Consider the following 24,941-nt stretch of genomic DNA (forward strand, 5'->3'; position numbering starts at 1 on the left):
GTGAATGTACTAAATGTCACTGAATTGTACATATTAAAACGGCTAACTGGGCTTCCCTGGTGGTGCAGTGGTTGAGAGTCCACCCGCTGATGCAGGGGACATGGGTTCGTGCCCCTGTCCAGGAAGATCCCACATGCCGTGGAGCGGCTGGGCCCGTGAGCCATGGCCGCTGAGCCTGCACGTCCGGAGCCTCTGCTCCGCAACGGGAGAGGCCACAACAGTGAGAGGCCTGCATAATGCAAACAAAAACAAAAACAAAACAAAACAAAAAAAAACGGCTAACTTTATGTTATGTGAATTTCACATCAACAAAAAATTTTAAAGTCACTTTTGAGGAGATGTGTTTCCAAGGGCACTTTCCACATCCTAGTAGATGGCCCAGACCAATACTTTCAACAAATTGGAAAGAGATTATTCACAGGGCTCTCATGATCTTACATACACTGAATATCATCAGAATCTTCCTCATGTTCCTTACACTTCCTGGTGTCAACACTCTGATGTGGAGTCAGGCTCCATATGGGCTTAGCACATTGAAGCTTCCTACATGTCACTTGTATCTATGGCCTTTCTCCCTCTATCAGTCTTCTTGACACTGAACAAATCCAGAGTTTCACATTCACTGTATTTAAGGGTTCTCTCCACCCCTGTGAATTTTTACTTGTGTACTCTCTGATGCTTGTGAATTTTGACTAAAGGTTTTTCCACACTCATAACATTTGTGGGGTGCTATGGACTAAACTGTGTCCTCTCAAAATTCATGTTGACCCCTTATTCTCAATGTGTCTATATGTGGAGATATGGCATGCAAGGGATAAGTTTAAATGAGGTCAGAAAGGTAGGGCCCTGATAGGGTTGGTACTTTATAAGATGAGACCAGAGCTTACTCTCTTTCTGATGCTGCTGTGAGCACACAGCAAGAAGGCAGCAGTATGAAAGCCAGGAAGAGAGCCCTCACCAGGAACCAAATCAGCCAGTACCCTAATTTTAACTTCCCAGCTTTGAAAACTGTGAGAAATAAATTTCTGTTGTTTAAGTCACCAGTCGATGGTATTTTGTTATGGGAGCCCTAGCAGACTAATACAGATTTTGGTACTGACAGTGGGGTGCTGCCGTAACAAATTCCTAAAACTGCGGACATGGCTTTGAAACTGTATGATGGGTAGAGATTGAAAGAATTTTGTGGTGCATGCTAGAAAAATCTGAGATTGACGTGAAGGGACTGTTGGTAGAAATACAGACATTAAAGGTGATTTTTATGAGGGCTCAGAAAGAGAAGAGCTGAAAAGAAAAGTTCCACCTTCTTAGAGAATACATAAATAATCATGAAAAAAATGACGGCAGAAATATAGATGTTAAAGGACATTTGGTGATGTCTCAGATGGAAATGAGGAACAGGTTACTGGAAACTGGAGGAAAGGTGATCCTTGCTATAAAGTGGCAAAGAACTCGAGTGAACTGTGTTCTAGTGTTCTATGGAAGGTTGAACTTGTGAGTAATGAGACTGGATATTTAACCGAGATTTCAAAGCAGTGTTAAGGAGTGGCTTGGTTCCTCCTGACTACTTATGGTAAAATGTAAAAGAAGAGAGATGAAGTGAAGAAGGAATTGTTAAGTAAAAATGAACCCATACTGAAGACTGGAAAATTCTTAACTTATCTACATTGTAAAAAAAGAGAGAGAAAACTTGTTCTGAGGAGAACACTGAGGGCATGTCTGAACAATTTGATAAGGTAATTAGTATGGGTGTGAACCATGAATTTAATCAGCCATCTCAGCAGAAGCCAGGAAGAGATGGACATATACCCACAAAAACACTGCAGCTGGCACTAAAGTAGGCACAGAAAATGGGATGAAACAGGAAGAGTGTGAATATGCATTATCCTTCAAGGAAAGAGAGGCTAGTCGTAAGTTGTCAGGGCTGCTAATCCCACCACAGGCCCAGAGGGCAAGGCTGCCACTCCTTGCTTACAGCAGGGCCCTCTCAGAAAGCCACAGAGGCAGGGTCACCCCTCTGGGCCAAAGGGGTACTGCCAATCCAGTGGGCCTGGAGAGTAGAACATCAAACCAGAGGGTTATTCTCCAGCCTTAGGATCTAATACAATTTACCTTGCTAGGTTTGGACTTATTTAGAATCCTTCACCCTATCTTCCTTCTGATTTCTCCCTTTTAGAATGGGAATGTGTATCCTACTCCTGTCCATCATTTTATTTTGCAAGTACATAACTTGCCTGGTTTCACAGGTTCACAACTGGAGAGGAATTTTACCTTAGGGAAATGGTACCTTTACTCATGTCTCACCTGTATCTGATTTAGATATTTAGATGAGACTTTGAGCTTTAAAGTTGATACTGGTATGAGTTAAGATCTAGGGGGCTGTTAAGATGAAATACTGTATGTTCATGTCAGAAGGACATGAATTTTGAAGGGCCAGGTGTGGAATGCCATGGAGTGAATGATGTCCCACAAAATTATGTTGAAGCCTTAACCCCAATTTGATTGTATTTAGAGATGGGGCCTCTAAGGAAGTATTGAGGCTAAGTGAGGTCATAAGGGTGGGGCCCTGATCCAATAGGAATGGTGTCTCATAAGAGGAAGAGATACCAGAACTCTGTCTCTGCCATATGAACACACAGCAAGAAGCCAGCCATCTACAAGCCAGGAATAATCCTCACCAGGAACTGAATTGGCTGCACCTGGATCTTACATTTTCCAGCCCCCAGAACTGTGATAAAATAAAATTTCTGTTGTTTAGGTCACCTAGTGTGTGATACTCTTTTATGGCAGCCCTAGCAGTGTAATACAGAGAGTTTCTCTCCAGTATAAACTTCCTGATGCTGAATAAGATTTGCAATTTGACAAAAGGCTTTCCCACACTTATCACATCCATAGAGTTTCTCACCAGTGGGGATTCTGTGGTGGTAATGATGGTAGAAGCTCTGGCTGAAGCACTCCCTATAGTACTACATTTGTATGGCTTTTTTCCCATGCTGTAACTTCTTTGGTGCTGGCCAAGTTGTGAGTTCAAACAGAAGCCCCTCCCACATTTATCACATCTGTAGGGCTTCTCTCTGAAGTAGATTCTTTGGTGTTGGGTTAGATATAAGCTATAGATAAAGGATTTCCCACACACCTTACACTCATAGGGCTTCTCCCTATGAGTTTGTAAGTTTGCCTATGTGGAACAAGGTATGAGTTCTAACTAAAGGCTATCTATCTCACACTTAACAGATTTTTAAGTTTCTCTCCCAAATGGATGCTCTGGTGCTGAAAGAGATTTGAGATGGATTTAAATCCTTTCTTTTCCTACACTGTTACATCCATAGGGTTTCTCTCCAGTGTGAAATCTCTAATGCTGAAGATTAGAATTTTGACTGAAGCTTTTCAAATATTCAGTATACTTGTAATGTTTCTCTCCAGTATGAATCCTCTGATAGTAAGTTTTGAGCTTTCAATGAAGCATTTACTTCCATTATCACACACATAGGGTTTCTCAACAAAATGAATTTTCTGATGTTGCCCGAGTTCATAATTGAATCTGAAGCCTCTGCCATAAATGACACAATTGTGGGTTCTTCTTCCTGAAGTATCACTCTCCGTGTAGGAAAGTCTGAGTTTAGACTGACGTTGCTCCTACACTCATCAAATCCCTTGGTTCTTGTTCCTGCAGAATTTGGGGAGGCATGGTCACTTGCCAGAAATACAAGAGAATTCCTCAGGGAGGGTCTTGAAGGAATCTAACCTGAGCCAATGTTACAAGCTTTCCCCAAACCAGGCTCCCAAGGACCATGCCTCAAGACCATCCCCAGTACCAAGAAGGAACCATAATCTGAGATTTCTTCTCTCACAAAATAAGATGATTTATCTCCATCTTTATTGCAGAATTGCCTGTTTTGATTTAGGTTGTATACATGAATTTTCTCCTATTCAACATTAGTCCACTGAAGGCAGAGCCTATGATGTTTCTGTCCTGAAGTTCTTTCTGATTAGGCAAAGGAGATCTTGCTTTTGGGCGCAATGTGCCTGATACCAAAGTAATTCAGATAAAGTCCAGAGTGGCTCATCAGCCAATTGGCGAGCTAGCACTGTGGCCACATGTAGCTGCCTCTATCCCAGTCTAAGAAAGCAAGCAGGTGATGGCTCTGGGGTGTTCATTCCAGTCACTTCCCAACTGCTAATCCTTGTAACCTCATCAGCAAATCACAGACCATGAGCTTCCCCAACAAGGAACAGAAAGTCAAGTGAGAGAGAGAATATGGGGGCCCAATCAGCAATACTCTGTCTTCCTCTCAGTCCCTCTGGGGACACTGCATGGGTCTCCAAGTTGGATGTCAGAGGTGGGGCTAGCACAGAGACCCTAGCCCCAGAAGTGGTGGAGGGCACTGCTAGAGGGCTGGCAAGGGAGAACTACCCAGGTTAGCCTCCCACAAGCTTTGATATGTTATATTTCCATCATCACTCTGTTCTAATTTCTCTTACAATTTCTTCTTTGATGTAAGGATTAGTAAACAGTGTGTTGTTTAATTTCCAATATTTTAAATTTATATTATTGTTGACTTCTAATACAATTCTCTTGAGTCATAGAATATACTTTGTATTCTTTAAATCTTTTTAAATTTATTAAGACTTCCTTTATAGACCCCTCATGTAGTCTGTCTTGGTGAGCACACCAAATGTACTTGAAAAGAATGTGTATTCTACAGTTGTAGGGTGCAGTGTTCTATAATTATCAACCAGGATAACACAGTTGCTAGTTTTCTTCAGATCATCTATGTCTTTACTAATTTTTTACCTAGTTGTTCTATCAATTACTCAAAAGGGGGCCTTTTTCTCCCTTTAATTCTGACAATTATTTTGAAGCTTTGTTATTTTGAACCGTTATATACACACATAACTCTTATGTCCTCCTGATGAAGTGACTCCTTTATCATTCCGAAATGGTCTTCTTTCCCTCTGTCTTGAAGTTGATTTTATCTGATAGCTGATAGTGAGTGCTATGTTTTCCTTTCCTCATTGGGCATAGTTAATGTAGACACTTTAAAGTCCTTGTCTGATAATTTCATCCACAGGGTGAATTATGGTATGTAAACTATATATCAGAAAAAATTAAAATTTAAAAGATGAGTAAGATTCAGAATAGTTGAGGAAAAAGCAGAGGGCTAAGAATCAAGATGAGGCATGTAGGGAGGAAGGGAACACAGATGCCATGAGCAGGAGAGGGAGAAAGCCTATGATATGGGTAGGGTAAAACATCTGGCAGGAGGGAAAGGTAAGCTAGTGGTAGAACAGAGAGCAGAGGTGTTAGAGCATCTTGTGGATGGTTTTGAAAGCAGACAAAAGAACACAGATACTCTACTATAGAGTTGTAGCTCATATGATTTAAAACACTCATGTCTCTTCACTTGGCCATATTTTGTGGTAAGTCCAAAATTCATTTCATGAACAAAATTTCCTACAGAAATAGGTTCTCAAACATTGAGAACAGGTTAAATTTCCAATGACTGAGAAACAGTGGGATGGAATAGTGAAAATCTGTGAATAATTTTAACCTGTAGAGTCATTGATTTCAATATGAATGTTTGTGGTTTCTTCACTTTAAAGGTATGACAGTGGGGTAGTCACTAGTTTTAATACACTACAATTTTATCATTAAAATCAGATGCACACAGACCAAAAATATTAATTAAATTCAAGTGATAGGAATAATTGAAATGTCTATCAATAGATAAATGAATAAACAAAATTTCTCATAGCCATACAATGGAATACTATTCAACCTTAAAGCAGAATGAAATATTACTGATTTGGGCTACAATGTGGATGAATCTTGAAAATATTACGCTAAGTGAAAGAAAACAGACACAAAAGACCACATATTATATGAGTCCAATTATTTGAAACATCCAGAACAACCAAATCTATAAAAATAGATAAGTGGTTGTAAAGAGCTGGGGGAGGGGAGAATGGGGAGTGACTCCTAATGCGTGCAGGGTTTCTTTGGGGTGGGGGTGGGTCTGAAAACATTATGGAATTAGATAGTGGTGAATGTTGCACAACTTTGTGAATATATTAAAATCTACTGAATTGTACTCTTTAAAAGGGCAAATTTTATTGGAAATGAATTATATGTCAATGAAAACTTTTCAAAATATTTAATTCCAGTGATTGGTAAACCCCTAAAAAAGCTGGAAGTCTTATAAGAATGGAGGCTGTGCTACAGGTAACACTGTAAACCATCAAAGGCTCCTGCACACAGCAGACATTCAAAAAAATTTTTTGAGATTAAATAAAAGAGTGCTAATTTCCTACTAGTTAATAGCCTCTAGGTACAACCCCCTTCTATGTCACAACTCTAATGCATATTCCAATTTCTCCTCTCAGGTAAAAGCCCTTAGGAAAAAATGCCTAAATGTCATGATGTATATATAGGTCAGAAAATTCTATATAATTCAGAACTGACACATAACAAAGTACCTGAAAATGCAATTTAAAGAACCCTAAAATATATAATTTCTATGCCTCAAATAACAAACATAAAAACAAACAAACCCCTTTGTTCTTTTGTACTTTCAAAGTAAGTTAAGATAGGGTCCATTTATGAAACAGCTATGTTATAAGTGTCTTACATTTGCAGGTACGGAAACTTCATCTTAAAAAACAAACCTACTCAGATGCTCATGCCCTGGAATCAATTTTTCATGAATGAATAAAAGAAAAAATGTATACTGAGAAATGTTGGTCATAGATAGGATAAGGTTCAGGGTGTGCTAAGGATCCCATAGGAAGTGGCAGAATAGGGACAGGAAAAGTAATGTTCCATTTTGGCCAAGAATGCTTCTCTATTAACATCAGAAATGGTAAAGTGAAACATACAAAAGAAAAGCCCCCCACCCCCACCCCCACCCCGGGAACATTCTGAATTGCATGCACTACATAAAACATTTTCTCTCAAAGGTATAAAAGATTTGACAACTGAGGGACATACAACCCTCAACGATATCTGATAACATCAAAACCAATCATTTTTAACTGATACAGTAACAGACAAATATCCACTATATGAGCTCAGTATTAAGATCAAGTTCAGATCTTACAAAAAAATTCTACACTTGTCATATTTTTAGGACAGGCAAAGCAAAACTTAATTAGCCCAACTGACACTATTTTTGGTAATTGATATAATCATCATAAGCATCCCACCTGGCATCTGTTTAGGTGGTCAGTAAATGTTAACTCCATATGATTACGTCATGTTCACAATATGCCTAGTCTCAGGGATTAGAAAATCTTCCCTTCAGGACATACATTCATTCGATTACCATTTATGGCAAATTCCTTCTCAGAATCCTTCAAAACCGAACTTGTTCCAGGCTCAAGTCCACACTCCTCAGCCTGGCTTTCAGGATTCTGGCTGAACTACTTCCATCCAGGCTCAGAGGGGGTGAAAGCAAAGCCTTCAGGGGCAAGGCAAGTAATGAATGAATCAGGCACCTCAGCCATGGGGTTAAGGGGCACAAGGGGGTGTGACTACACCATGGAGACGCCATTTGGCTCCAGCTACTTGTCATACACACCAGGAGTGTGGACTCAGGACTTAGGTGTAATCTTCCAGTTTTTAAGTGTGGAAAATATAAAGCATGGGGTCAGCAAACTAAATCTACCCACGAATCACCAGCAGACAGCAGATCAGCATCCTCACCTCTAAACAGAGAAAAATGATGTGACGAAAGGCCACTGACTGCTCCAAGCTTCCCATATGATGAGGGACAGTCTGCAGGTCACCTGCTCTCTGAGACGTGCTAGGCTTCCAGCCACATTCCCACAAGAATGCATTCCCTCAGCTCTTCAACTTGCCAAATCTGTCAGGGGCAGCTCAGGTAGCTTCTTCCTTGAAAGCCTTCCTTCACTTTTTTAGGCCTTGGGAGTCACTGGGCACATAAGCATGATTGTGTTTTAACTGTATTGATAACACTTTACTACTTGATGAATGCATAGGTCATGAATGGAGCAGAGGAGTCTGAGAAAAGGCTCCAGGTAAGATGAACCACACCTCCAAGATCAGGGCTAGGTACCAACAAGGCAGCTCCAAGACAAGAAAAGGCAATGGGTCCATCCTGCAAGAGCTAGGAAGAAATTTCAGGACTTACCTCATCCCTGGTTGTCAGGAGCCCTGGGGCCATATTCTTGGTCTGCTGAGTGCTCTTCCTAGACAAGAGTCAAGTTGCAGAGGCAGAGCTGGGGAAAGAGAAGAGAAGTGAGGGGGTGCTTGGGAGAAGTACCCTTCTATCCAGCCTCCAAGTTCAGCATAGGCAAGAAGGAGGTAAGGAAGGCAGGTTGCAGAGGGCATCAGAGCCATCCATTCTTAACCAGTGTCCTGTAAGTAAGGCTCCCAGAGCTGGGCCAGCAACAGGTTTAGTCCCAATCTCCAGCTGGGAAATGAAGTCCACAGCCCCAGCAGCTGGATGAGACTCTATTAAGTCACTGTGTGGACTCTATTAAGAGGAAAGGGCCTCATAGTGCCCACAGATAAGCATTCACATTGAGAAATAAAGTGACCTATCATAGTGAAAATAGAAGCTCCCCATCCACATCAGCCCTGAGGCCAAAGGACAAGGCCTAGGAAATTCAAAACAGAAAGACCACTACAGCTCAGGACAGAATGTAGATTTGGGGGACAGGGAGACTTGAAGCACGGAAGAAGCCATAACCTGGCTGCACCTTCCCCTTCACATATATACCTAAGATTTGAAATGTGACTTGAAATTTAAGAATGGGCGGTCATAAAATACCTTAGGTCTTCAACAAGTCAATTTCATGACAAATTTTTTTTTTTTTTTTTTTTTTTTTGCGGTATGCGGGCCTCTCACTGTTGTGGCCTCTCCCGTTGCGGAGCACAGGCTCCGGACACGCAGGCTCAGTGGCCATGGCCCACGGGCCCAGCCGCTCCGCGGCATGTGGGATCTTCCCAGACCGGGGCATGAACCCGTGTCCCCTGCATCGGCAGGCGGACTCTCAACCACTGCACCACCAGAGAAGCCCCCATGACAAAATTTTTAAGAGGAGAGATTGTCCTTAATGCAAATCCACTTAAGAGATAAACCATTCTTCAGATGTCATCTATTAGCCTTGACTGACTAGTCTGCACAAATGAACTGAAGAACATTCTGGGGACTATGAAGGCCAATTCAAATGAACTGGGTATTAGATGATGTTAGATAATTATTGTGAATATTGTTAGGTAGGATCATGATATTCTGGATATAGAGAAAAACAAGTCACAATTAGAAATGATGCTGAAGTACTGAGGGCGAACTGACATAATTTGTAATTTTTAAAAAATATGAAGGTTTCAACAAGTTAATAGCATAAAAAGAGGGAGGTCTTATGGAATAAAAGGAAGACTTAAGTGACACAGCAATCAAATACAATGTGTGGACCTTGTTATATGAACACTGATAAGATATTAGATGACAGTAAAGAATCAGTATTAATTTTGTTAGGATTAGGCTAAAAATGGGCTGTGCTGATACTCTCTGCAAATAATTGTGGCTATATAATAAAAAGTGCAAAATCTACAACTAACATCGTATTTAATGCTGAGAAACTAGATGCTATCCACTAAGATCAAAAACAAGGCAAGAATGTCACCTTTCACCACTCCTATTCAACACCATGCTGGAATTCCAAGCTAATGTAAGACGATAAGAAAGGGAAATAAAAGGTATACTGATTGGGAAGGAAGAAATAAAACTGTCTTTGTCCGCAGATGACCTGATTGTCTATGCACAAAATCCCAAAGAATCAACAAGAAATTTCGAGAGCAAGTGATATATCAAAGCTGCAGGATACAAGGTAAAAATCAGCTGCTTTCCTATACCAGCCATGAACAGATGGATTTTGAAATCAACAACATTAGCAACCAGAAAAATGAAATACTTAGGTATAAATCTTTTTAAATTTTTCATATAAGATCTATATGAGGAAAACTACAAAACTCTGCTGAAAAAAAATCAAAGATCTAATAAAATGGATAGTCCATATTATGGATAGGGAGACCTGATATTGTTAAGATGTCAGTTCTTCCCAACTTGATCTATACATTCAATCCATTAAAATCCCAGCAAGTTACTTTGAAGATATCAACAAGCTGGTTCTAAAGTTTATACAGAAAGGCAAGGGCCCAGAAGAGCCAACACAATACTGAAGAACAACAAAGTCAGAAGACTGACGTGACCAGATTTTGCAACTTACTATAAAGCTACAGGAATTAAGAAAGTGTGGTATTGGCAAAAAATAAATTTAAAAAATAGACAAATGGATCAATGGAACAGAATAGAGAGCATAGAAATAGACTCACATAAATAAAGTCAACTGAGCAAGGAAAATTTAATGGAGAAAGGACTATCTTTTCAATAAATGGCAGTACTGGAACAATTGAACATCCACATACACAGACCTTATACCTTCCACAAAAATTAACTCAAAATGGATAGTAGGGACTTCCCTCGTGGAGCAGTGGTTAAGAATCCTCCTGCCAATGCAGGAGACACAGGTTTGAGCCCTGGTCTAGGAAGATCCCACATGCTGCGGAGCAACTAAGCCCGTGCACCACAACTACTGAGTCTGCGCTCCAGAGCCCGCAAGCCACAACTACTGAGCCTGCGTGCCACAACTACTGAAGCCTGTGTGCCTAGAGCCTGTGCTCCAGAACAAGAGAAGCCACTACCATAAGAAGCCTGCATACTGCAACGAAGACCGAACACAGCCATTAATTAATTAATTAATTGATTGATTTTTTAAAAATGGATAGCAGAGCTAAAGGTAAAATATGAAACTATAAAACTCCTAGAAAATAACATGGGAGAAAATTTAGGTGACCAGGGACTTGGCAGTGTCTCTTCAGATATAACACCAAAAATACAACCAATGAAAGAAAAATATTGATAAGGTGGATTCTGTTAGGATTAAAAGACTTCTGTTCTGCAAAAGATACTGGCAAGAAAATAAAAAGTCAAGTCATAGACTGGAAAAAATACATGAAGGAAAAAAATGACAGAGTGGAAAAGAAAACAATCATAATCACAGTTAAAAAAAACTTGATACACCTCTCAGTAAATGAAAAAGCAAACTAACAGTAAAGAAGAAAAACAGAAGGTTTAAAAAATACTATCAGGCAGTATTGATCAAATTGACATTTATAGAATGCTAAACCCTGCAAGTGTAAAAGGGGCACAAAGAATATTAACCAAGGAAAATGAAATTCCAAGGCATATAAAACAAGTCACCAATTTCAAAGGACTGAAACTTAAAAAGAGTATGTTCTTTGCCCAAGATGGAATTAAAGTAGGAATCAGTAAAGCAACGCTGGTCTAAAGGAGATACGGATGAAAGAAAAAATTCCATGGGACATTTAGAAATACTTTTAACTGAATGATTCTAATAAACACAACATATCGAAACATATGACAACTAACCAAATTTGTGATATAGATCTATTACAGGTGTATTGTGTCCCCTATGAAATTCATATGTGAATTCATAACCTCCAGTGCCTTAAAATGTGATTGTATTTTTAGATAGGTCTTCAAAGAGGTAATTAGGTTAAAATGGCATTATTAGGGTGGGCCCTAATCCAATATAACTGGTGTCCTTATAAGAGGAAATTTGAACACAGACAGGTCCAGAGGGAAGCCCATGTAAACAGGGAGAAGACAGCCAGCTACAAGCCAAAGAAGGGCCTCAGAAGAAACCAACACTGCCAACACCTTGATCTTTAACTTCTAGCCTCCAGAATTGAGAGAAAATCAATCTCTGTCGTTTAAGCCACCCAGTCTGTGGTGCATTATTATGGCAATTCTAGCAATAAACACAGCAGCTAAGGCAGTTCTTAAAGGGAAACTTATAGCTTTAAATGAATACACCAGAAAAGTTTTAATTTAAAGAAACAACTCCAGCTCCCACCTTAAGACGCTAGGAAATGAAAAGGAAAAAAAAATAGAAAATAATAAAGAGGAAAAAATATCAATGAAATATAAATGAAACTCCAAAGAAAATTAAAAAGCCAAAGGTTGATTATTTGCAAATATTAAAATTGCTAAACCCCAGGCCTGAAACTATAAAACTCCTAGAAGGAAACATAAGGGAGAAACTTCATGACATTGGAATAGGCAATAATTTCTTGGATATAACACGAAAAGCACAAGCAACAAAAGCAAAAATAAACAAATGAGACTACATTAAACTTAAAAACTTCTGTGCAGCAAGGGGAACAAACAACAAAGTGAAAAGGCAATTTATGGAATGAGAGAAAATCGATGCAAACCATGTATCAGATAAAGGGTTAATATCCCGAATATATAAAGAACTCCAGCTCACTAACAAAAAACATATATCCAGATTAAAAAGTGGACTAAGGACTTAAATAAACAGCATATGGCCAACAGCATATGAAAAGACACTAAGCATTACAAATTATCAGGGAAATACAAATCAATACCACAATGAGATAGCACCTCTACCCATTAAAATGGCCATTATTTAAAAAAACAACACACACACACAGACAAAATAACAAGTTTTGGCAAGGATGTGGAGAAACTGAAACCCTAGTGCACTGTATAGACACTGTGGAAAACACTATGAAGGTTCTTTGACTTGAATGGAATTGAATAAGAAATCAGTAACAATAAATTATCTAAAAAAATCCCAAATAGCTGGAAATTAATTAGAGATTGGGCAGAAAAAAACTGGACTATCAAACATAGAAAACTCTCTTGATGATTTCCATTCTAAAGGAGAACACAGAGATGAAGTAATAACTGAAGGAGGAAATGATAAGCCTTCTCTGCTCAAAACCCTGCAGTGGGTCCCAATGACCACACAAAAAGGTCCACACCTATTATCTTGGCACCCACGGTCTACCCCAATAATAGCCTAACCCTCTTTTCTACTTGAGTTTCCATCAGTCCTCCTACAAACCTTTCCAGGCAGAAAGGACAAACCCTCATATCCTCACAGTTGGGTGCCAATCAGTGACCCATGAGGAGCAGACAAGGTGCCCGTCCCTCAAAGCACCATCTCAAAACCAGTGGGACAAACAGGATATACCATGCAAGCCCTGGAGTCCTCACGTATAAGGTGCTCTGGGGCTAAAGGGAACAATAGGAATAATTCTGCCAGAGAACATTCAGAAATCTTTGCACTGGAGAAACATCTGAGCTACTTAGATAACAAGAGTGAATCTGTGAAGCATAAAGGCATGAAGGAAGAGATTGGTTCAAGATGGCAGAGTAGAAGGACATGCTCTTGCTCCCTCTTGTGAGAGCACTGGAATCACAACTAACTGCTGAACAATCATTGACAGGAAGACACTGGGACTCACCAAAAAAGATACCCCACATCCAAAGACAAGGAGAAGCCACAATGAGACGGTAGGAGAGGCGCAATCACAAAAAAATCAAATCCCATAACTGCTGGGTGGGTAACTCACAAACTGGAGAACACTTATGCCACAGAAGTCCACCCACTGGAGTGAAGGTTCTGAGCCCCAAGTCAGGTTTCCCAAGCTGGGGGTCCAGCAACAGGAGGAGGAATTCCTAGAGAATCAGACTTTGAAGGCTAGCGGGATTTGATTGCAGGACTTCGACAAGGCTGGGGGAAACAGAAACTCCACTCTTACAGGGCACACACAAAGCAGTGTGCTCATTGGGACCCAGGGGAAGGAGCAGTGACCCCATAGGAGAATGAACCAGACCTACCTGCTAGTGTTAGAGGGCCTCCTGCAGAGGCAGGCAGTGGCTGTGTCTCACCATGAGGACAAGGACACTGGCAGCAGAAGTTCTCGGAAGTACTGCTTGGCATGAGCCCTCCCAGAGTCCGCCATTAGCCCCACCAAAGAGCCCAGGTAGGCTCCAGTGTTGGGTTGACTCAGGCCAAACAACCAACAGGGAGGGAACCCAGACCCACCCATCAGCAGACAAGTGGATTAAAGTTTTACTGAGCTCTACCCACCAGAGCAACAGCCAGCTCTACCCACCACCAGTCCCTCCCATCAGGAAACCTTCACAAGCCTCTTAGATAGCCTCATCCACCAGAGGGCAGACAGCAGAAGCAAGAAGAACTACAATCCTGCAGCCTGTGGAACAAAAACCGTATTCACAGAAAGACAGACAAGATGAAAAGGCAGAGGGCTATGTACCAGATGAAGGAACAAGATAAAACCCCAGAAAAACAACTGAATGAAGTGGAGATAGGCAACCATCCAGAAAAAGAATTCAGAATAATGAGAGTGAAGATTTAATTAATATTTATAGGACATTCCATCCAAAAACTGCAGATTACACTTTCTTCTCAAGTGCACACGAAACATTCTCCAGGACAGATCACATCTTGGGTCACAAATCACACCTCAGTAAATTTAAGAAAACTGAAATCATATCAAGTATCTTTTCTGACCACAACACTATGAGATTAGAAATCAATTACAGGGAAAAAAACGTAAAAAACACAAATACATGGAGGCTAAACAATACGTTACAAAATAACCAAGAGATCACTGAAGAAATCAAAGAGGAAATCAAAAAATACCTATAGACAAATGACAATGAAAACACGACGATCCAAAACCTATGGGATGTAGCAAAAGCAGTTCTAAGAGGTAAGTTTTTAGTGATACAAGCCTACCTCAAGAAACAAGAAAAATCTCAACAAACGTTCTAAACTTACACCTAAAGGAACTAGAGAAAGAACAAACAAAACCCAAAGTTAGTAGAAGGAAAGAAATCATAAAGGTCAGAGCAGAAATAAATAGAAACAAAGAAAACAATAGCAAAGATCAATAAAACTAAAAGCTGGTTCTTTGAGAAGAGAAACAAAATTGATAAACCATTGGCCAGACTCTTCAAGAAAAAGAGGGAGAGGACTCAAATCAATAAAATTAGAAAAGAAAAAGGAGAAGTTACAACAGATACCACAGAAATACAAAGCATCCTAAGAGACTACTACAAGCAACTCTCTGCCAGTGAAATAGACAACCCGGAAGAAATGGACAAATTCTTAAAAAAGCACAACCTTCCAAGACTGAACCAGGAAGAATTAGAAAATATGAACAGACCAATCACAAGTAATGAAATTGAAACTGTCATTAAAAATCTTCCAACAAACAAAATGCAGGACCAGATGGCTTCACAGGTGAATTCTATCAAACATTTAGAGAAGAGCTAACACCCATCCTTCTCAAACTCTTCCAAAAAAATTGCAGAGGAAGGAACATTCCCAAACTCATCCTATGAGGCCACCATCACCCTGACACCAAAAAGAGACAAAGACACTACAAAAAAAGAAAATTACAGACCAATATCACTGATGAATATAGATGCAAAAATCCTCAACAAAATACTAGCAAACAGAATCCAACAACACATTAAAAGGATCATACACCATGATCAAGTGGGGTTTATCCCAGGGATGCAAGGATTCTTCAATATATGCAAATCAATCAATGTGATACACCATATTAACAAATTGAAGAAGAAAAACCGTATGATTATCTCAATAGATTCAGAAAAAGCTTATGACAAAATTCAACACCCATTTATGATAAAAACTCTCCAGAAAGTGGGCATAGAGGGAACCTACCTCAACATAATAAAGCCCATATATGACAAACCCACAGCAAACACCATTCTCAATGGTGAAAAACTGAAAGCATTTCTTCTAATATCAGGAACAAGACAAGGATGTCCACTGTCACCACTATTATTCAACATAGTTTTGGAAGTCCTAGCCACGGCAATCAGAGAAGAAAAGGAAATAAAAGGAATACAAATTGGAAAAGAAGGAGTAAAACTGTCACTGTTTGCAGATGACATGATACTATACATAGAGAATCCTCAAGATGCTACCAGAAAACTACTAGAGCTAATCAATGAATTTGGTAAAGTTGCAGGATACAAAATTAATGCACAGAAATCTCTTGCATTCCTATACACTAATGATGAAAAATCTTAAAGAGAAATTAAGGAAACACTCTCATTTGCCACTGCAACAAAAAGAATAAAATACCTAGGAATAAACCTACCTAGGGAGACAAAAGACCTGTATGCAGAAAACTATAAGACACTGATGAAAGAAAATAAAGACGATACAAACACATGGAGAGATATACCATGTTCTTGGATTGGAAGAATCAATATTGTGAAAATGACTCTACTACCCAAAGCAATCTACAGAATCAATGCAATCCCTATCAAATTACCAATGGCATTTTTTACAGAACTGGAACAAAAAATATTAAAATTTGTATGGAGACACAAAAGACCCCGAATAGCCAAAGCAGTCTTGAGGGAAATAAAACAGAACTGGAGGAATCAGACTCCCTGACTTCAGACTATACTACAAAGCTACAGTCATCAAGACAATATGGTACTGGCACAAAAACAGAAATACAGATCAATGGAACAGGATAGAAAGCCCAGAGATAAACTCATGCACCTATGGCCAACTGATCTATGAAAAAGGAGGCAAGGATATACAATGGAGAAAAGACAGTCTCTTCAATAAGTGGTGCTGGGAAAACTGGACAGCTACATGTAAAAGAATGAAATTAGGACACTCCCTAACACCATACACAAAAATAAACTCAAAATGGATTAAAGACCTAAATGTAAGACCGGACACTATAAAACTCTTAGAGGAAAACATAGGAAGAACACTCTTTGACGTAAATCACAGCAAGATATTTTTTGATCCACCTCCTAGAGTAATGGAAATAAAAACAAAAATAAACAAATGGGACCTAATGAAACTTAAAAGCTTTTTCAAAGCAAAAGAAACTACAAACAAGATGAAAGGACAACCCTCAGAATGGGAAAAAGTATTTGCAAATGAATCAACGGACAAAGGATTAATCTCCAAAACATACAAACAGCTCATGCAGCTCAATATTAAAAAAACAAATAACCCAATCCAAAAATGGGCAGAAGACCTAAATAGACATTTCTCCAAGGAAGACATACAGATGGCCAAGAAGCACATGAAAAGCTGCTCAACATCACTTATTAGAGAAATGCAAATCAAAACTATAGTGAGGTATCACCTCACACCAGTTAGAATGGGCATCATCAGAAAATCTACAAATAGCAAATGCTGGAGAGGGTGTGGAGAAAAGGGAGCCCTCCTGCACTGTTGGCGGGAATGTAAACTGATACAGCCACTATGGAGAACAGTATGGAGGTTCCTTAAAAAACTAAAAATAGAATTACCATATGACCCAGCAATCTCACTACTGGGCATATACCCAGAGAAAACCATAATTCAAAAAGACACACGCACCACAATGTTCATTGCAGCACTATTTACGATAGCCAGGTCATGGAAGCAACCTAAATGCCCATCGACAGACGAATGGATAAAGAATATGCAGTACATATATACAATGGAATATTACTCAGCCATAAAAAGGAATGAAATTGGGTCATTTGTAGAGACGTGGATGGATCTAGAGACTGTCATACAGAGTGAAGTAAGTCAGAAAGAGAAAAACAAATATCGTATAGTAACACATATATGTGGAACCTAGAAAAATGGTACAGATGAACCAGTTAGCAGGGCAGAAATTGAGACACAGATGTAGAGAACAAACGTATGGACACCAAGGGGGGAAAGTGGTGGGGGTGGTGGTGGTAGTGGTATGAATTGGGAGATTGGGATTGACATATATACACTAATATGTTTAAAATTGATAACTACTAAGAACCTGTTATATAAAAAAATAAATAAAATAAAATTCAAAAATAAAGGCATGAAGGAATACAACTGCATGGAATAGAATATATTCCCATATGACTGTAAGACAGAGTCCAATCAGTGTGAAGAGTAAAGGATAATTCTGGAAAGGTGGGTTGGGGGGGCAATTCAGAATTGATAATCATCACCACAACTCACTTTTCCCTGAGCACTCACTGTGCGCCAGGCACCCTAACCACTTCAGAAGCACAGGCGCACTTCCACCTCACAACAACCCTGACATTGCTATCAACCCCATTTTACAGATAAGGAAAAAGGAGGCACATAGAACAGAAGCAATATCCAAGGTCACAGAGTCAATAGGTGGTGGAGGCTAAGAGTCCAGCTTCAGAGCCCAAAGGGCGGGTCCTTTTTTAACAGACAAACTAGAACATGGGGAAAGACAAATTATGCTGAGCTAACACAAAGGTGAGGGGAGAGGAGAAAGGGAAGAATTGACAGGATTTAACAGCTCATCAGATTAGTGAGAAAATCTGTGAAACACAAGGAGGCAAGAAGAACGCTGAGGTCAAGGAGCAAGTGCCCAGAGGTGGACTCCTGCTATTAACAAAGATCAGCAAGGCAAGAGTGGGTATAAAGAAAGGGGAAGGGGGGATTCAGAAGACAGAATTCCAGATATTTCCCTGTTCATGCCTCTTAACTGGGTTAAGAGAGTAGGATTTAAACTGTAGAAAGGCATTTTGAGACAAATGGGGTAAATGAACACAGGCTGAATATTAGATGACATTAAGGAATTATGGTTAATTTTGTTGGGTGTGCCATTTGGTATAAAGGTTATTTTCTATAAAGTCCTTATTCAAAAACGATGCACACTGAAGTATTTACAGGTAAAATACCTGGGATTTGCTGCAAAATACTACAACAGAGAAAACTAAAAGAAAGAGAAGAGCAGAATGTTAACAACTGCTGAAGCTGAGTGAGAGGTACAAAGATGCTCTATCAGTATTCTCACTACTTTTGGCTGCATTTGTAAAATTTTCATAATAAACTTTAAGTGTGATAACTCCATCTCCTTCTATACCCCCAAAAAAGGAAAGGAGAAAAAACTTTATGGGGGTGGGGGTAGGGGTGGGTGGTATGTGGACTTCAAACACTGGTCTGATTCCAGCCTTCTGCTGGTGTCATTAATGTCACCATTACTGTTAGGGGCTGAGACCAATGATCAGGAGAAAATGAACATATATTTTATCTTTATCAGCATTAGATGTATGAGACAAACGTGAAAAATAGAGCAGCTCCTTTTAAATTTTCATTAAAACTTTGAAAGTTTTAATAGCTCCAAAGTAAAAGTTACTTAATCCTCTACTACACCATTTCCCTCTCTAGAAAATGAGAATTCAACTACCTAATGTGCAAGGTGACTGAGAAAATAAAATATGGCAGTGAATAGAAAGCACACTGCCAACACAGGTCTACTGCTAACAAAACAGTACTTTTCACCATCGTTGTTTTGGCAGCACTCTAAGGCCCTGAGAATACAACAGTGTGAATGTATATGGAGAGAAACAATGCAGGACAATGCAGGAGCAACTCCGGAGAAGATAGAAAGCCCTGAATGAGGGCACAGGAATGTGCCCCTTCAAGAACAAGCCTGGCTTCCTGGGAGACCACCTGCAGCTGTGCCGCAAAGGGATTATGACTTTGGCATAGGATATCAAGGACACACCCTCCATTATGACCAAAGACAAGAACACAACAAGGAAGTGGTACCCATCTGAGGCAGGGCTGCCAGGCCCCTAGGAGTTCCCTCCTCCCTAACGGGCAGTCCCCTCTGGATGTGAGGGAGCAGAGTGCTCCAGGGCAAACCTGGTACAACAGAAGTGGTTCTGGCCTCAGGATTCTCTCCCAGCACAGAGAGCAGGCTGGAAACCCCCAAGCCTGCAGATGGCTTCACTAAAGTAAGGTATCAGAACCAGGTATGGAAGGGAAGGACAATACGCGGGACAGAATCAGGGTATGGGTTTTAGAATAAGCCTTCTCTCATGTCATGCTGATGTCCAGCATGACATTAATCTTCTATGTGCCTATGGGGGTTATTGAACCCTATTGAAATGAACGTCATATTAGCATGTACCAGACACCCGTTTTCCCCTTTCCACACTCCCAACAGCCCCAGGAGGTTCAGTACCTTGCTTAAAGTGACTATGAGAAAGAGGCAGACCTGGATTTGAACTCTCTCTATGGAGGGCGGGGCTCCCACAGCAGGCCTGGGATAGGCCCCGAGGGAAAGGCAATGCCCAAAGAGATGCACACCTGAGGTTGCAGATTTGGAAGAGAAAGATAGGGCTCTCATTCGTAAGTGGTGAATCTGAGCGATGAATCCAGGAGACCTCACGGCTACTTCTGTGTATATTTACAACGTTTTCATAATGCAAAATTTAAAATAAAACTTAAGTCTGGACGTCTTACCACCCACTCCTCTCTTCCATCCCCAGTAATTCAGGGAGTCAGCCACCAGCCCCCTGGGGGTTGAGGAAAGTTCCCTGCCCCGTGGGCTGCACTCCACTTGCTCCACCCCAAGCTCCTGGAACAGCCCCAGCGCCGCAGGAGCCAGACAACTTCTGGAGTCGTAGATCTGGGCACAAGGACGCCCCACACAAACCCGGGGATGTCTGACTCCCACCAGGCCCTTCCAACTCCCCCAGGAGCCTGCGGGCCCCGATGCCGCTGACCCAAGTTGTCCTCCCCACCCCAATCAAGGCAAGTCTGGGTGTTTGCCCAGGCCAGTCCTTCCCCCAAAATCCGGGACATCGAGGCCAAGCGGCGCCTCCATCACCATGGTTGGCACCACCCAGCCGCGCTCCCCAATTAAGACCCAGGAAGGATGCCCGAGCCGCGCGCCCCAGCAGTGGAGACGTCTGCTCCGGGCGAGGGGTACTTATGTCCTCCAAATCACCTGCACCAGTCCAGACCCCTCCGGGACAGGACGCTGGCTCCCCAGCACCGCCGGACAGCACGAGACCCGAGACCCAGCCCACAACCCCTACTAGGCGGACTGCGTCCGACCCCGTCCGGAAAACAAACCTCAAGGAACCCGCGGACAGGGCAGACCAACCCCGCCTGCCCTCGCCAAGGTTTCCCAACCCTCTATCCCCGGGACTCAGCGGCCATGGTCGGGCTTGCTCACCATGAGCTTTAAAAGATGGTCACAATGTCCAGAAATACAACAGCGCGAAGCGGAAGTGCGATACCCACAATACCTCTGGGAGGGACTACAATACCCAAAATGCTCAGAGGGCGCCGAAGCTCAAGATCGTACTCGCCAGATCACCGGTGGGCGCGGGACTACATTACCCACAATGCGCCGGGGGCGCGGGCACATTTCCCCACTGGACCCAGTTGCTGAGCTCCAGTACGCCTCCCTTCTGCTCCGCTGGAACCCGCGCTCAAGATACATAATTACAGCCACTTGGGCTCTGGGAGAAATTGTGGAAAATTAGATAAGTAAAGTCTAGTAAAGTGACTTTCAGGTGCATTAGAAGGGTGGTTCAGGTGAGCACTAAAATCTTTCCTTTTTAACTTGTGGGGTCCTCTTAGTTTTTAGTCACCTGGGTGTGTACTTGTCCTCCATACTGCAGATTCACCCTAGTGTTTTTATATTTAAATAACAGCGCGTAATGAATGAACTTCTAAAATATGCCAAAGGTCCTGGCATTTTTCTTTCTCTTTTTTTTTTTTTTTTTTTTTTTGCGGTACGCGGGCCTCTCACTGTTGTGGCCTCTCCCGTTGCGGAGCACAGGCTCCAGACGCACAGGCCCAGCGGCCATGGCTCACGGGCCCAGCCGCTCCGCGGCACGTGGGATCTTCCCGGAGCGGGGCACGAACCTGTGTCCCCTGCATTGGCAGGCGGACTCTCAACCACTGCGCCACCAGGGAAACCCTATTTTTCTTTTTCAAAGAGGAAAAATTCTGAAGTTTATTAAAAATAATAACAATCAGAAGAAAAAATGAGGAAAAACTAAGCATGAAGACATTTAAAGCTACAGTAACTAAAATTAAAATTATTTTACTAATACAAAAATCGCTGATTAGATGTAACAGAATAGGAAGCTTAGAAACATTTCAAAGTATTAATAAACAGGGCTTCCCTGGTGGTGCAGTGGTTAAGAATCTGTCTGCCAATGCAGGGGACACAGGTTCAAACCCTGGTCTGGGAAGATCCTACATGCCACAGAGCAACTAAACCTGTGTGCCACAACTACTGAACCTGTGCTCTAGGGCCCGTGTGCCACAACTACTGAGCCCACGTGCCACAGCTACTGAAGCCCGTGTGCCTAGAGCCCATTCTCCACCACAATGAGAAGCCCATGCACAGCAGAGTATCTCCCGCTTGCCACAACTAGAGAAAGCCTGCGTGCAGCAACGAAGACCCAACGCAGCCAAAATAAAAAATAATAATTTATATTAAAAACGTATTAATAAGCAGACATACTCTTTTTCTAGGAATTTGATGAAAGTGTTTTCAAATTACTTCCTATTTACTCAAAATGAAGTAATGAGAACCAGATTTAACCTCTTGCCTAAATCAACTTTAAAAAAACAAAATATATGAAATGACAGGTTTGAAGACATCGGACATAAGACAATGAAGAGCAATGAACCCTGAGAAAGAGGTAAGAAACCAGATGAGACTTTGAACATCACTAGATGGAGAGAAATTTCAGGCTACAGGACAGAGAAGGGAAATCCAGGTGGAGGGTCCTCTTCCTCAAGTGTCAGTTGAGTGCCAACCAATGTGCACATGTGCAACCCCCCAAGAAAGAAACTGAAAAAGATTAGAGAGAAATACCGTGAGCTCACATAGGGCCAGGAATAGTGCCTGCTCCTGCCAGACAGTGGAAATCTTCATAATTCACATGGTGTGGAGTAAAGAATTCTCACAAGAATTTTGCCTCAATGACAGGGGCAAAATTAGGCCTAAATGCCTGATTGAGAGAATCTTTATGTTAAATTTAGGGGAGAAGTGTGTCAAATATGTTTCAGAAATCTTAAAAGTCACTTCCATTTTTATATGAATCGTGTATGCAGAAATATACATATTATATAAAAACATTTTGAACAAACTAGGTTCAAGATTTCCCATAAAATGAGCAGTAAATTTAATAAAATTCACTTAAAATAGCATTTGCATATATTTCAACACCACAAAGTAATTCTAATATATATCTGGATGACTATATTGATGATATTATCAAAAAATGGTGATAAATAATAAAACCCAGTTTGCTCTATTATTAGCATTTTAATGTAAAACTATAATAATCAGTGTGACAGTAATGCAAGTCAGCTGAAAGGAACTAAAGGGAAAGTCAATACAATGGAAGGGAGAGAGGGAGGAAAATTGAGAAAGATGGAAAACTTCAGTTTGGAAAGTGAGAAAAAATAGTTATTTGGGGAAATTAAGCTAGCTCACAAAACAAATATAAAAAGAGAACTCAGAGATCTAACATGAAATATAAGTGATTTTGAAAACCATCTTGTGGTACGGAAGGTCTCTGCATGCATTACACTGAAGCAGAGACCATCAAGAAAAGAATGCCTCAAGAGAACAGTGTCAGGACAAGTATGCTCATGCTCATTGGTGGATATCTCTCTCATCTGTCTGGGTTGAAATCCAGCTGAAGTGACTGAGTCTGCTATTGAGAGAGAAAAGGGACATTTCTATAAACATTATTGGTGGCTTAAGCTTTGAAACCACAGAAGAAAGCTTGAGGGACTACTATGAGCCATGGGGAAAACTTACAGACGCTGGTAATGAGAGATCCTGCAAGCAAAACTCAAAAGAGTATTTGGTTTTGTAACTTTTCCATCCATAGATAAGGTTGATGCTGCCATGGCTGCAAAATCTCTTTCAATTGATGGAAGAATGATTGAGCCAAAATGTGCCAGAGAGGAATCTGGACAACCTGGCACTCATGTAACTGAAAAGCTGTTTGTTGGTGGAACTAAAGAAGATACCAAAGAACATCAGCTTAGAGATTACTGCAAGGACTATGGAAAAGCTGATGTCATTTGAGATGATTACTGATAGGCAGTGTGGAAAGAAAGGAGGCATTGACAGTCTGGAAAGAAAAGAAGCATTGGGTTTATTACTTTTTTTTTTTGGCTGCGCTGTGCAGCACATGGGATCCCTCATCAGGGATTGAACCCACATCCCCCGCTTTGAAAGGGCAGAGCCTTAACCACTTGACCACAAGGGAAGTTCTGGGTTTACTACTTTTGATAACCATGATCATGTGGATTAAACTGTACTGCAGCAATACCATACCATCGGTGGTCAGAAGTAAGAAAGGCTTTATCTAGACAAGAAACACAGGAAGTCCAAAGTTCTAGGAGTGGCAGAGGAGACTTTGAGGGATTCGTGCAGAGGCAGTGAATTTTGGGACCAGGATCATGAGGCAAGTGTAGAGTAGGATCTGATGGATATGGAAGAGGACATGGATTTGGGGATAGCTATAATGGGTATGGAGGAAGATCTGGAGGTGGCAATTTTAGAGGTAGCACAGGTTATGAAGAAGGAAGATGAAGATATACTAGTGGAGAACCTGGATCTGGCAGCCGGAGGCGAGTAGTGGGGAGGCTACAGAGGTGATTATGACAACTATGCAGGAAAAATTTATGGAAGTAGAAATTAGAATGTTTTTAGAAATTATAATTAGCAACCTTATATCTATGGTCCAGTGAAGACTGGAAATTTTGGTGGCAGTAGGAACATAAGAGAAACTTACGGTGGAGGAAACTATGGTCCAAGAGGCAGTGGCACAGTAAGGGATATGAGGCAGGAACCAACACTCAACTTCTTCCCATTTGCCCTGGGCTTTACTGTGTAACTTGGAGAGGACAAGAGCCCAGAAGTAACAACAGGTTCAGGTTATCAAAATAAGAATGTTTAGAACACTTATTATCTCACACATGCATAAATATAGAATGATATGGTAGAAGACACTACAGCAGATATGGGGAGCTGTTTGTGGATGGACTGGATTATTTAATAGCATTACCTTACTATAAAGGAAGGACTGTAAAAAAATGCCTTTGAGATAGTTTCTTTTTGTTTCTTTTAAACATTTATGGGAGTATAATTGTTTTACAATGTTGGGTTAGTTTCTGGTGTATAAAAAAGTGAATCAGCTGTA

General features: G+C 40.9%; 1 protein-coding gene and 1 pseudogene across 2 annotated transcripts in view; one reads left to right on the forward strand and one right to left on the reverse strand.

Annotated features, from left to right (window-relative positions):
• ZNF169 (zinc finger protein 169) overlaps positions 1-21,070 on the reverse strand; it is a 53,493-nt gene extending 32,423 nt beyond the window's left edge. For both annotated transcript variants that reach the window (XM_067744880.1, XM_067744879.1), the window contains exons 1-2: positions 20,933-21,070; positions 8,148-8,235 (exon numbers count right to left, since the gene is read on the reverse strand). In XM_067744880.1, the coding sequence (XP_067600981.1) occupies positions 8,148-8,180 (33 nt within the window). In that variant the 5' untranslated portion in view covers positions 8,181-8,235; positions 20,933-21,070. The remainder of the gene's footprint in view (positions 1-8,147; positions 8,236-20,932) is intronic.
• Positions 20,934-24,489, forward strand: LOC137228373 (heterogeneous nuclear ribonucleoproteins A2/B1-like; annotated as a pseudogene).
• Positions 24,490-24,941: the final 452 nt, after the last annotated feature.

Source organism: Pseudorca crassidens, chromosome 7 (genome assembly GCF_039906515.1).
Source record: "Pseudorca crassidens isolate mPseCra1 chromosome 7, mPseCra1.hap1, whole genome shotgun sequence".
In the NCBI taxonomy this organism is placed as follows: domain Eukaryota; kingdom Metazoa; phylum Chordata; class Mammalia; order Artiodactyla; family Delphinidae; genus Pseudorca; species Pseudorca crassidens.